This window comes from Chiroxiphia lanceolata, chromosome 14, assembly GCF_009829145.1.
Source record: "Chiroxiphia lanceolata isolate bChiLan1 chromosome 14, bChiLan1.pri, whole genome shotgun sequence".
In the NCBI taxonomy this organism is placed as follows: Eukaryota; Metazoa; Chordata; class Aves; order Passeriformes; family Pipridae; genus Chiroxiphia; species Chiroxiphia lanceolata.
In genome coordinates, this window is record NC_045650.1 from 17,419,762 (window position 1) to 17,432,149 (window position 12,388).

Here is a 12,388-nt window from a genome sequence, read left to right on the forward strand (position 1 = left end):
TTCCTCTTAGCAATGTGTGACTTCAGAGAGAATGTGTTTGTTACAGCCTTGGGCAAAAATGGATGTGACTTGTTAAATGTACTGTGTTATTTTGCAGGAGAGACTTTGCCTGCCTCATCACATTCTGGAGGAAAGGGGTCTGGTGAAGGTTGGCCTCACAGTTCAAGCTCTGCTTGAATTGCCAGCGTTGAAAGTATCTCAGCTCTCCTCTGTGTGACGTGACTTCTTGGAAGCTCGACAACTTCCCATTTGCTCTGTTGCTATGGATTGCTCTGAGGCAGTTCAGCCTCCTATGTGGGAACACCCAAGCCATCAAAAACTAATATCTGTCCAGATGCTGTAGAGAGCCTTACTCTGGAGCTGTATGTGAAAACCTTGGAGTCAGTTCACAGTTGAAAGACCATAATTAATCTTTTTTTTTCTTTCATAATTGGATGTACAAAGAGGTTGTGGTAGCATCAGGTTCTCTTTCTGGTTAAGTTAAAAGCTGCCATTTTAACATCTCAGTGTTACAGTTAAATGCTGGATTTCTTTTTTTACATCGCAAATGTTTGAATTATTTGAGAAGTACAAAGCACACCCCCTGTCACTTTAATCTCTCGAGTCAATCATTTGATTTAAAGGTAAGACAAAAAATGTAGCGATGGTGTGATGGTAAAAATGAGCAACTGATCACTTGTAATCCCCTTTCACTCTCTGAAAGCTTAATATTTGCGTTCTTTATTTTTTGCACTCCTGATTGTAACTTACGCACTTCTAACATTGCCAGTATTGAGTCTGAGTGTCTGGTGATTACACAAAGCAGTAGACAATGGGAAAAGGACACGTTTTATTGAGTTTTTCCAGTCTTCTAGGTTGGTGCCAAATATTTTTTTTTTTTCAGTTGTACTGTAGATTGTTTACATGTGAAGTGCCTGTGTAATTGATAATTCTTAATAGTCTTAAACATTTTTGAAATTTCCTTGTTTAAAATAGATGAAATGGAAATTTTTTAATATTTTAATAGTTTTTTTGTAAAATCAGTATGTGAAGATTTAAGTAATACTTCACATTTTTGATGTTGGGTGTTTTAAGTTTGTTGCACAATTTACTTGGTTATTTGTTGTCTAATAATTAGAAAATACTGTAAATACTTTTTATTTATGATATTTAATTTGATAATACCTAATTACTTTTGGTTTAATGTATTGTTGGACAAAAAAAAAAAAAGCTGTCTACTTTTCTTTGTTTGGGACAAACAAATACAATGAATAAGACATGAGGACTAGTGATTCATACAGAGTAATTTAGGACATTTTGATAAAACTGCCAAAATCTCAGGTTTACGCTGTGATGTTCAGGATTTTGTGTAATATTGCTCCTGATCTCACATTACATTTTTACAACAGCTATATCCATAATTTAGTTGGGAAGTATCAGTGTTTCTCTTTAGTGTTTACTGGGTTTCTTGTGTACTTTTACACGAGTGTGGCACAGCACTCTGGTCAGTTTGTAGAAATGTCACTGTGCTGAGACATGAGATTTTTCTGCATAAATGTGAAAAAGAACAATTTCCACTGTGGTGGTTTTTCAAAACTTCTGAGTTTATGTGTTTGTTTGCTTCTGCACAAATTCTTGGTGTTTTGAGAACATTCTGAAACCATACACAGTTGAGTTCTTCTCTAACCAAATTGCAAATAATTCCATAAATTTAATAGGAAATCTGTTTGTGTTAGTTTGTTCTTCATTGATAGATAGCTCAATTAAAAAAAATGTTTTGACTGTCACAGATTTTCTATTCTCGATTATTATATTCTATTTCAATTATTATTTTCTATCTTCAGTTATATATTTGATTATTTTCGATTGAGGGACGTGTTTGCCAAGCACTTAACAAGATTTGATTCTGTTCTTTCCAATTGATCAAGACCCTGTGTAATACAATTCATAAAAGAATGATGGAGGAGTATTGTGTAGTCCTTCTACTGTAGTCCCTAAAGTCAATAGCTGACAGGAAAAAGAACCTTTTTCTGATGACAAGTTTAAAAAAAAAACCTCAACCTATTTTTAAATTCTTTAAAACAAACTGGTGTATGTATGATAGTTAAAAACCACTATTGTTTATATAGGGTTTTCTTAAAATACAGCTCATGGAGAGGCTGGTGTATAACTCAATTTGCAAAGTCCTAGGTGTAAATCTTAGATAAATATGTGCTTAAGGAAACTGGATTGCTTTGACCTTTGAAGTATGGTATTTCAAATCTCTCTTAACTGGTTTTTGAATCATTCCTTAATACTCATTTTAACAGCTTCAATCTCTGATTTCATTAAAGGCAGTATCTAAAAAGTCATGCAAAAAATAAAACTAAAAAGTAATATAATTCACTAAGCAAAATGCTTGCCTGCTCCATTTGAAGAACCCAGCCATTCAAAAAGAGTAAGTTCCTGTCTTTTGTTTCATTGCTGTTGCTGATACCAGAGCAAAGTTCTAGTTCAGTGTGAGCCATAGAATTGAGAACTATAAATTGTCACTGTCAGTTATCCGTCTTTAACTGATCTCCACTATTTCATTGTCACATTTAAATAAGTTTTCTGATCTTAAAGTAGCTTTTTTCTTTCCTGAACTAATTTTATAAAGTTACACCACAGTGTAAACGTTAAGAATTCTCTCGATGTAGCATGCCAGCCACTTTCCTCCTTCCTACTTATGTTTTTTAAGAAATTGCTCCAGTGGCACTGACGAACTAGTGTAGTTGCAGAATCCCTGCTCCAAACATTTACAATGTTTGAGGTGTTTTGTTTAGGATGTGATGCCATTACTAATACCTGCTACAGCTGATAGGATTCTTAAAACCAGAGGCCTCCTCAGTTCCTGTTGCAGTTGCTCAGTTTTTACTTAGGACATGAAAAAGAATCAACATTAAAAGCTCCAGGAAGCTGCCTTAAGTTTTCCTGATAAATTTAAGAGTTAACCAGGGTGCTTTTGTTATTGTGAATGCTCTTCAAAGCTACTGCAATACTGGTGTATGAACTGTAAATTAGGGAGTGAATCAACACAGTGACAGGGCTTCTGGCCTGGTGTATTTTTTCTGTGTTTTATGTCATTGGATGCAGTATGTCACATATGAATGATCTTTCATTTAAGCAATAATGTCCTGGATATGGTGAGATCTTAAAGCAGTGACATTTGTTGTTGTGAAGTGGGTGACTTCCCACACAGTATGTCAGAGATGTTTCCCATCTATTCTCTGGCACTGCTGCTCCAGTGTCTCAGCTGGGGCACTGCTGGGGATGCAGGAAACCATCTATACCTACCTATCTGGAGGCCTTCCAAAATCTGACCAAGAACTATGATCATAAATATAGAGGAATTCATTTGAAACAATAAATAACTATGACATGAGTCATAAGAATTTTTTTAAAAAATTTTTTTTTTTTTTAAATCCTAGCCTTACTGATCTCAAGGCAACTTTTAGCCTTGACCTCAGTAAAGATTTTCACCTTTTTCATTTATGGAACACCTAGCTGGAATCCATAGCAAACATGGCTTGAACTTGTTTGACATGAGCAAACTTCAGTGTCAAATTCTTAACTAAAAATAGTGATGTCTGGTATGTCAAAGGAATCTCTAAAATGTTACACTGATTCATTTTCTTTAATACAAATTTTCTGATATGCCAAATACAGTATTTGGATGATAGGAAAAATTGCATTGAAGCAGAGCTTTCATACAATGGGAAACTGTGTTACCTTGGTAAAATTGTAGGTGAGGACAACCATCAGTTATTTACTGCACTAAAAACTTTACTTCAAATATCATTTAGTGGCAGTTTCCTCAGATTTTTGACATAAATGTGTGACCAAATTCAAACCAAACTGGACATATCTGTTTTCACTAGAACAGAACTTCCATCTGTCTTGGTATTGAAGAGAAGGAAGAAGATCTGGCATTTCTTCCTTCTGCTGGTTCCTTAAATGCTTGTTTGAAAGGGAGCTGATCTGACTGATTTCAACAGAAAGCAACCTGAGGGTGTTTGTAGCACTTCCTGCAGACAGGAGATGTGGTTTTGTATTGGCAAATGAAATCTCTCTGCTTCCTCAATAAATCAGGCTAGTGTCTGTGTTTCTTTGATGAGGATCTCTTACTTGAAAAGCAAAAGCAAACAAAACACCACCCCAACACACATAAAACTGGGCTTAAAACAAAAAGAGTTTGTTCAGACCAGGAATGGGAAAGGCAAAGTGTGGTTGGCCAAGGACATAACTCACGTTGTGCTCTCATGTGAGGGAATGAAAACAGTGTCACTGGGTTTGTTCTGTACTCAGCACACCGGGATATGTGTAATTCATTTACAGAGGGAAAGGTGAAGTGTGTGTTTTTAATGGGGAATTTTATGGTACAGATTCGTTTTGTAAAATAAATGTGAAGATAAATTATTCCCTTCCTGTGAAGAAAGCTTCTGCTGATCTTCACTGTTAAAATAGAGAATATATGTGATTAACTGAATTTTAGTTTAAAACTGCACAGGAGCAGTTCTGGCTCTTGTGTTTCTTACATAACAAATTACCACTTGCTTTATTTGTCTTTTAAATATTTCACGTAGTACAATTTGACAGCATCTTAAAATTGTGGTTATATGAAGTATTTGTTTCCTCACTGGTTTTGATTATTATTTTTTTTAACATGAGAGGCAAAGGGAGGCAGAATTGCTGTAAGGTGCATGGAAGGAATACAAGTTATCATAAAATCCTACAATCAGGCATTTTTAGTTCAAATGTTTTATAGCTGACTACATTTTCAAAGAAGAATTTTCAGTGTGTTTTTTACATACACATTTGAGAATCCTGCCCTTCAAATAAGCAAAAACCAAAAAGTTTTCCCATGATTACTGTAGTATCTTAGCAGATTCTGAAGGAGAAGGATAGCTCAGACTGACAGCAAATTTAGTTGTTTTGGGTAACTTTTCATTTTGGCAGTGTTAAGTTTGCAGTTGAACTTGATTGGTTCAAAGGTCTTTTCCAACCTAAACAAGTCTGTGATTGTAAGACTTCAATGAGACCAGAACTTCCCTCAAAAAATAGTTTTATAACTCAGCTACAACATTAGGTGAATTCTTGGCACTGATGAGGATTTCCTCACTTCTTCCAAAATTGTATGAAATAAGGCAAACCAAACTTTTTTCCCCCTGATAATTTTATGGAGGCAGATTGTAAAATACTGAGAAATGCCACAAGGATACTTTTTTGCTTTGTTCCATTTTTAAAACAAATGAACCAGTGAAGTATTTCCAAAATGACTGTATTTGTGTAGGGTCTGGTTGTGCCATACCCACCGTGGGAACTCCCAGTACCTGTTCAGTACTGATGTGCATCCTGGAGCATGTGCAAGACTGTGCTCTTCACATGCAGATGTTGATCCAGTTGTGTTTCCTGAAGGGATGTGTTACATGAAGCATTGCTGCAGCCATGGGAATTCCTGGCTGTGGCACCAGCAGTAATGCCAGGCTGGGATTCCCAGGAAGGGCATACAGAGTTGTATTGCAAAAGGGTGGTTTGGTGGAATACATTGGGAATAATGTGAATACTTTTGACTATTATATAATGTCTAGAACAAGGAAAATGTGATCGATTTACAGTTACCATTCAGTTGGTATTCAGTTATTTTACTTTGTAACTCATGGTTATAAAACTCGGAAAATGCAGTGTAACCAAATGGTCAATATGTAAATGTGTGCAGGACGTAGCAGAAGAAGTTCTGAGGCACAGCTGGAGAGTGATCATTTAAAAATACATGCTCAAATTGTGTATATACTTGGAAAATTTTTGATAGTGCATTTCAGTTTGGTTTGCATTTCATGTTCTTGTAAAGTGCATCTTCCACACTTCTGAAGATTGTCTACTTGTACTATACTGTATTAAGCCTTTTTTTTAGGATTTCCATTATTGCTGGAGCTTCCAACATACATGTTTCTTTTGAAAAAATGTTCTTACTCTTACTTTTTTGTAAATAGTGTTTTGTATTAAATTTGCATGGATAAAACCCACATTTCCAAAACCAGTGTACATACGCTGTGTATAAAGTACGAACTGTTTCATAACTTCCATGTAGTCAAGTTATTCAATTTGATTTCACTTCAGGTTTTATATATTTGTAGTAAATAATGAGAATCTGTTGTATGTTCTCTCAAATGTCTGCGTTGTCATTTCGATAGATAAGTGACCTGCTTGGTTACATACAAGGAAATATGTTCCTTGACAAACTAAAGAAATACTGACTCCTGTGCCAGGGATGTGGGACACATCCACACATGGAGTATGTTGGGCTTTGACCAGCAGGGAAAGCAGTGGTGAGAATATGTGAAGATCAAGATGCCTTCACTTGTAGCCCTGTCTCTATACACTTGCACACTTTCCTGTCTTACACAACATGAAAACCACCCGATGTCTTCTGCCCTGTCTGCTTGGAAAAACAAGAGTTTTTTGAGTCTTGGTAATGATAAGCTTAATCTAGTATGGAAACTCCTCCTGACAGAGGTGATCTACTTCCCTTCTGTTCCCTGGCAATAGCACAGATAATTTTCTGTGTGGTTTGCAGTCATTAATTAGCAGATCCAGATTAGGGAAACAGAACTGCCAGGGTTTGGAGCTGTAGTTAAGTTGGGTTATTCAAATGGGGGTTAAAAGAGAATTTTATATGATGAAATTCATCTTACCTTAATTTCTTTTTGATTATTTAAAAATGTGGACAATTTTATTTTTAGACTTGAAAGTGCTCTTTTTTAAGAGGTGTTTTCCCCTGTGAGACCCTGTTCTTCACCTGCACGCACCCAGCTGCTCTTTGTTTTCTGGTGAAGCACATTTTGGCACTATAAAGTGGAAATTGGGGAACAGCATTACAAAGAGAGTGAACACCATTCCTTGACAAGGGCATCTCAACAGCTGGAACTTTTTTTGCTGTTAGCAGTAAGGGGTTTGTAGTTGAAATGTTCTGAGCCTGTTGTTCAGTTTTCAGCTCTAAAAAAAACTTTGCTCTTATGAAAAGGCTTTTTGAGTGTTAAAGGGGAATGATACCGTGTTCAGAACCCTCTGTTCTGCACTGAACTCCGTGAACCACGAGATTCCTGTCTGTCCTTGGCAATCTTCATGGGGAAGGTCACTCTTGAATAATCAAAGTAAGGAAATAACCCTCTTTGCTTCCCACGGTAGAGAAATGTGAAAGTCACAAAGCTTTGCAATGTAATTTTAGTGTTAATTTGAGCTTGGTACGTTTGATCAGTGTGCCACAAACTCATATGTTCTTTTATCTTTTGATTATCAGTTGTGGATAATATGTCTCAGACATGTCATGAGGTGTTAAAAGTTTGGTAAATAGCAGGCTCCATCTATAAACACAGTGTAGACGGTTCACAGCACCTGCTCTGGTGAAGGTGCTTCTGGCTGGCAGGCTGCAGTGGTTCCAGCAGTGTGTGAGGACTAAAGGCACCCAATACACTTGATGATCTTCACTGCAGTGCTCCCACCACCAGTGATTCCTCAGGAGCAGTTCTTAGGTTCTGTGTAGGTCTTGCTGACTGCAGCAACTTGTGCAAGTCCCACCAAGCTTCTGTTTCCTAAATCAGAGATGGTGAACTGCTGCTGATGGAACTTTTCTGTTCAGACTCGGATCTCCCCCCGCAGTCTCAGGTACCTGCAGTGTCTGTTCTCGTGCTGTGTCTGCCCTTACAGCTTCCCTTCAGGTCCTGATTGCAGAGCACTTGGACACGTCGCTCTCAGCAGCTGCAGGTTTGCATTGGCTACAAACCATTGTAGCCTTTTAACTTTCTCATTAAGATTGTCCACGCCAGTGGTGGATGTAACTACGGTGCCCCAGGCAAGTGTTGCTGTTCTGATACTCTGACTTTGTGGAGACTGTGAGATTTGGGGGAAAAAAAATCAACAACTGCTTTGTTTTTTCACAGGGTTCTGTTTCTGATTCTGTGTTCAAACACATCAGTCAGGTGGCTACAAATATCACTCAAAGGACTGTTAGAACCTTTCCAAGAATATTTTTTAAAAAGGGTGAAAGTTTAATGTGGGAATGACTTTAGCGGATTAATTCTGTTGGAAAATGTGTATGTAGTTATTAGAGGTTTTAATTAGTTAGGCCTCATTAATAATGAAAATCTCATGCTAATAATATTCTGATTATATAGCCAAAGAGTAAATTATGCTAAAAATACAAATACCTAGTTTTCACAGCTTATAACACATTGCCTTCAGAGCTGAGCAGTGCATAACTTCAGCACAATAGCTCATAGTTACTCTCATATAAGAGAAATGAGAACTTGTTAACTTTTCTGAAATTCACAGGTGATTGTTAAAGGTTTGATTTTTTTTATCATCTTACCATAATTTTCAATGTAGTGGGGAAGCAGAACAACTAGACTGTATCTGGAACTTCTTTAGGGTTTTTTTAGCTAACATTTAAATGTGACAGACTTACTGGAATACTTGTATTTTTCAGCAATTCAATAAACATCTATCTTTGGAGTATTATAATTGTGGCTTTATTATAATTATTTCATTACCAGAATCTTGACAACTTTATGAAAGGCAGATCCTGCTTGACTAACCTGATGTCCTTTTACGACCAGGGATGAGGGAAAGGCTGTGGATGTGTCTGCCTGGACTATAGTGAAGCAAAGGCTTTCTATGGTTTCTACAGATGCTGTTTCCCATTCTCCTGGAGAAACTGGTGGGCATGGCATCCTGGCATGTGGCAGCAGGACCAGGGCAGTGATTGTCCCTCTGTGCTGGGCACTGGTGAGGCCACATCTCAAATCCTGTGTCCAGGTCTGGGCCCCTCAGTTCATGAAGGACATTGAGGGGCCGGAGCAAGTCCAGAGAAGGGCAACAGAACTGGGGGACAAGTCTGATGAGGAGCAGCTGGGGGGCTCAGCCTGGAGAAAAGGAGACTCAGGGAGGACCTTCTCACTCTCTACAGTTCCCTGACAGGAGGTTGTAGCCAGGTGGGTGTCAGTCCTTTCTTCCAGGTAACAAGTAACAGGATGAGATTAAATGGCCTCAAGTTGTGCCAGGGGAGGTTTAGACTGGATGTCAGTGAAAGTTACTTCACTGAAGGGCTGGTCAAGCACTGGAAGAGGCTGCCCAGAGCAGTGGTGGATTCACCATCCCTGGTGTCCAAAAGCCATGTGGATGCGGCACCTGGATATGGTTTAATGGTGCACACAGTGGTGCTGGTTGAACTGGATGACCTCAGGCATCTTTTCCAACCTTAATGATTCTGTGATTCTAAGATGAAAATTAACTCTGTCCCAGGCAGTGGCATACTGCCAGTTTTATCTTCCATGAAACTGTTGGAGCTACGTTTCCTGCTCTTCAGCAGTTCAACAAAGTTTGTTATTTTTCTCCTCATGCATTTACAGATATTTTTCTGCTACAAAGTTAGTGGTTTTTTTGAAATCTTTTTGCTGCTTGAATGAAAAATACTTAATATCTTAAGAGTAGACATTAGTTTCTGTTAATAAGTATTATGACGTTTCAGATAGGTATGAATTCGTGAGCTGATGCCACATTGTTCATTTCATCCACTTGCTTTTGATCTCCAGAATGCCATATTCTCCTATCAGGAGAAGAAAAAAGCAAAGTGATAATAAAAACTCTGTTTCCTAACAGAAGCCTCTAAGTGCATGAACTTCTTAAGAATATTTGATAAGACAAACCATCCCACACTAGGTATTCTTCAGCCCCTGAGAAACAAAAGTGAAAGAAAGCAGGATTATCTCTGAAAACTTTCAGTGGTTTAATTTAGAAAAGGATAAGTAGTATTGAATTCACTCAGAAATAGTGTTTATGTTAAAGCTATTCTCGTCCACTAATCATTGGATGATGTGTCTAGTTTGCACATTGCACTGTGTGCTGAAATAGTGAGTTCATTCTGTTCTTTCTCTACTAGACATTTATACAGTGATGAAATTGAGATGCTTCTGCCAACAGTGATAAATTGGTAATTTTTGGCTCAAGCAACATAAACTTCTTTTTCCCAGGAATATCAGTTCAAATGATGTTTATATTGTTTCTGATGAAATGGCAGGGGAATTCTCTGTTTCTTTCCTCCTGTATATGCAAACTAAGGGTTGCAAAAGAAGAGAGGCTCGATTCACTGGTGTGGTCAAGAATTATCAAGAGATAATTCTGTCTGCCACCTAATCTGTTACTGTGTTATTGCCCTTCTGTCAGCTGTCCCAGCTGTCAGCTGGGCTGTTTATCCAGTTTTGTAGTACTGCCTGTATATGGCATCATCGAGACTTATTTGTGTATTTGGGAGCTTCAAAATTCCCTTTGCCAATTTTTCACTCTTGCTGGTGGCTTAGAAAGAGCCTTATCACACAGGCTGGGTCTGACTGTGCTCTTTTCGATAACTTACATTAACATTTTATTCCAAGTTCTTTCACTGCAAGTTTAAGAGTTTTGTTTGATGCATAAATTGAAATGACGAACTTTGTATTTAGGAAAAATACTTGATTCTTTTAGGATTTATGTGCCCCCAAACTGCAATTTCATTTCTTTTGGTCAGATCTTCTGGCCTTTCAGATATCAACAAACTGCAAGGAGTTCTGTTTTTATTGAAAGCAAATTCAGAGTTGCTATAATGTACTTAGAAGAAATGTATAAAACAGAGCAGATCTTATCACTTCTGTTCTTCTGTTCCCTCAGGTATAGATGGGGAAAGAAACCTTAGCACCATCTGGGTTTTTTCACTTGGACTTCAACATAAACCAAGAAAGCCTTATGCACAGAAGGGTAAATTTAGGTTCTCTAAATAGGAAATTTTTTAAAGCTAAATTTATTGTTGTCTTTTAAAAAGCCACAACAATTATGTGTCTAAATTGACAGTTTACTCAACAATGGTAAAAAATGTAGGTATTTTTCGCTTTCTGACAGGCTGCAGCTGCCTGTCAACATTGCAACTTGACTTATCCTGTGTTCACTGCTGAGTGCAGGTTGTGCTGTGCCCACAGACATTGAACCCCCTTTATTTTGGTCATAGAGAACTGCTCCTGCACTCTGATCTCCAGGACTACAGAGCATTCTGCTCTTTGCCACTGTTGCAGCTTGTTTATACAAAACACCTTTACTTGATGAAAGTAACCACTGAAGCTGTTACCCTTTCGAGCTTATAAACATGAAAAAAAAAAAAAAACAAGCAAAGGATGTGGCAGTGACACACTGTGAAAAAATACACACCTGGGTGGTGTTCAGGGCCACCTAAAGGGGGTTCAGTTCTCCATCAGCTTCCAGCAGTGCCACTGAGTGTGGACAGTCTTGGGATCCCTTCAGCAAACCAGATGAGCTCCAAACCTGCCTCCCCTACAGCCCTTCCTCAAGAGTGGATGACAGCCTGGGGCTAAAACCTGTCTTGCTTAGATTTTAACCCAGTTGCCTGGCTGTCAGTGTGTTTGGCCCATCTCTGCCCAGGAGGATGGACCAGACGATCTCCTGCTGTCCCTTCAGCCTTGGCTCTGCCCTGCAGTGCCCTCTGCCCTGCCCTGCCCTGCCCTGCCCTGCCTGCTGGCTCTGGGCTCCCCAGGGAGGGGCCTCAGGAAGCCCTGGTTGGCCAACAGCCTTTAGACAGCTGTGGATGGTGGGTTGTGCCAAATCCCATGATTTTTTTTAGGAAAACAGCTGGGGAGCACACAGGTGCTTCTGTCAGCTGGCAGAACAGAAGGTGGGATGTCTCTTCACAAGTGAGTATGCTCTGATATTTCCAAAATGAACAGCTGGATTGATATGAAAATGTATCTCTGTTGCTGGTTGATTTGTCAGGCCTGCTGTGATTTCGATGGACCAAGGGATTCCAAAGGGATTTTTACCCTGCCCCACGCTGTTTAGTCAGGCTCACAGTTTTGAGTGGTCATGAAAAGTGCTGCTGCAGGCCAGAAATGTTTTAAACAGTGTGGGAGACAAATTTCTAATCAAAATGAGGCATTTGAAATTGGGCTGTCAAAAGTGATTAAGGCTGGGGAGTTGGTTTACTTGCCTCCCCCCCAGCAGGAAGAAGACACTGGTTAACTTGTATTCTGCTGACCAGAAATTCCTGACCTCTGAAGAATGTTTTCTGTGTCAAACATTCACACACATAAAACCTAAAACTATGGAAAAATTTTTTTAGTGCTTGATATTCTCAGACTATGAAACAGGGAGCGAATGAGGGACAGATGCTGTGGGTTGGAAGATAAGCCAAGGCTGTGGCTTGTCTGCTTCTTCTCAAGCTCTATCCCTTTTGTTCTGGGCAACCCCCTCTCTTTTCCCTCCAACCCCTTCTCTCCTCTCTTCAGCACACACACAGCCAGCACAGGATCCCCAGTGCTCACCCCTCTGCCCCAGGCAGGGCAGGGTGGGCACCAGG

General features: G+C 38.9%; 1 protein-coding gene across 6 annotated transcripts in view; it reads left to right on the plus strand.

Moving 5' to 3' along the window:
* The window catches only part of LRCH2 (leucine rich repeats and calponin homology domain containing 2), a 46,349-nt gene extending 35,635 nt beyond the window's left edge, over positions 1 to 10,714 (plus strand). For 5 of the 6 annotated variants that reach the window (XM_032702469.1, XM_032702464.1, XM_032702466.1 and 2 more), the window contains one exon: positions 98 to 6,168. In XM_032702469.1, the coding sequence (XP_032558360.1) occupies positions 98 to 217 (120 nt within the window). In that variant the 3' untranslated portion in view covers positions 218 to 6,168. Of the gene's footprint in view, positions 1 to 97; positions 6,169 to 10,695 lie in introns of those variants that run through there. The other variant, XR_004359691.1, reaches the window with a different exon arrangement.
* The last annotated feature ends 1,674 nt before the right edge of the window (positions 10,715 to 12,388 follow it).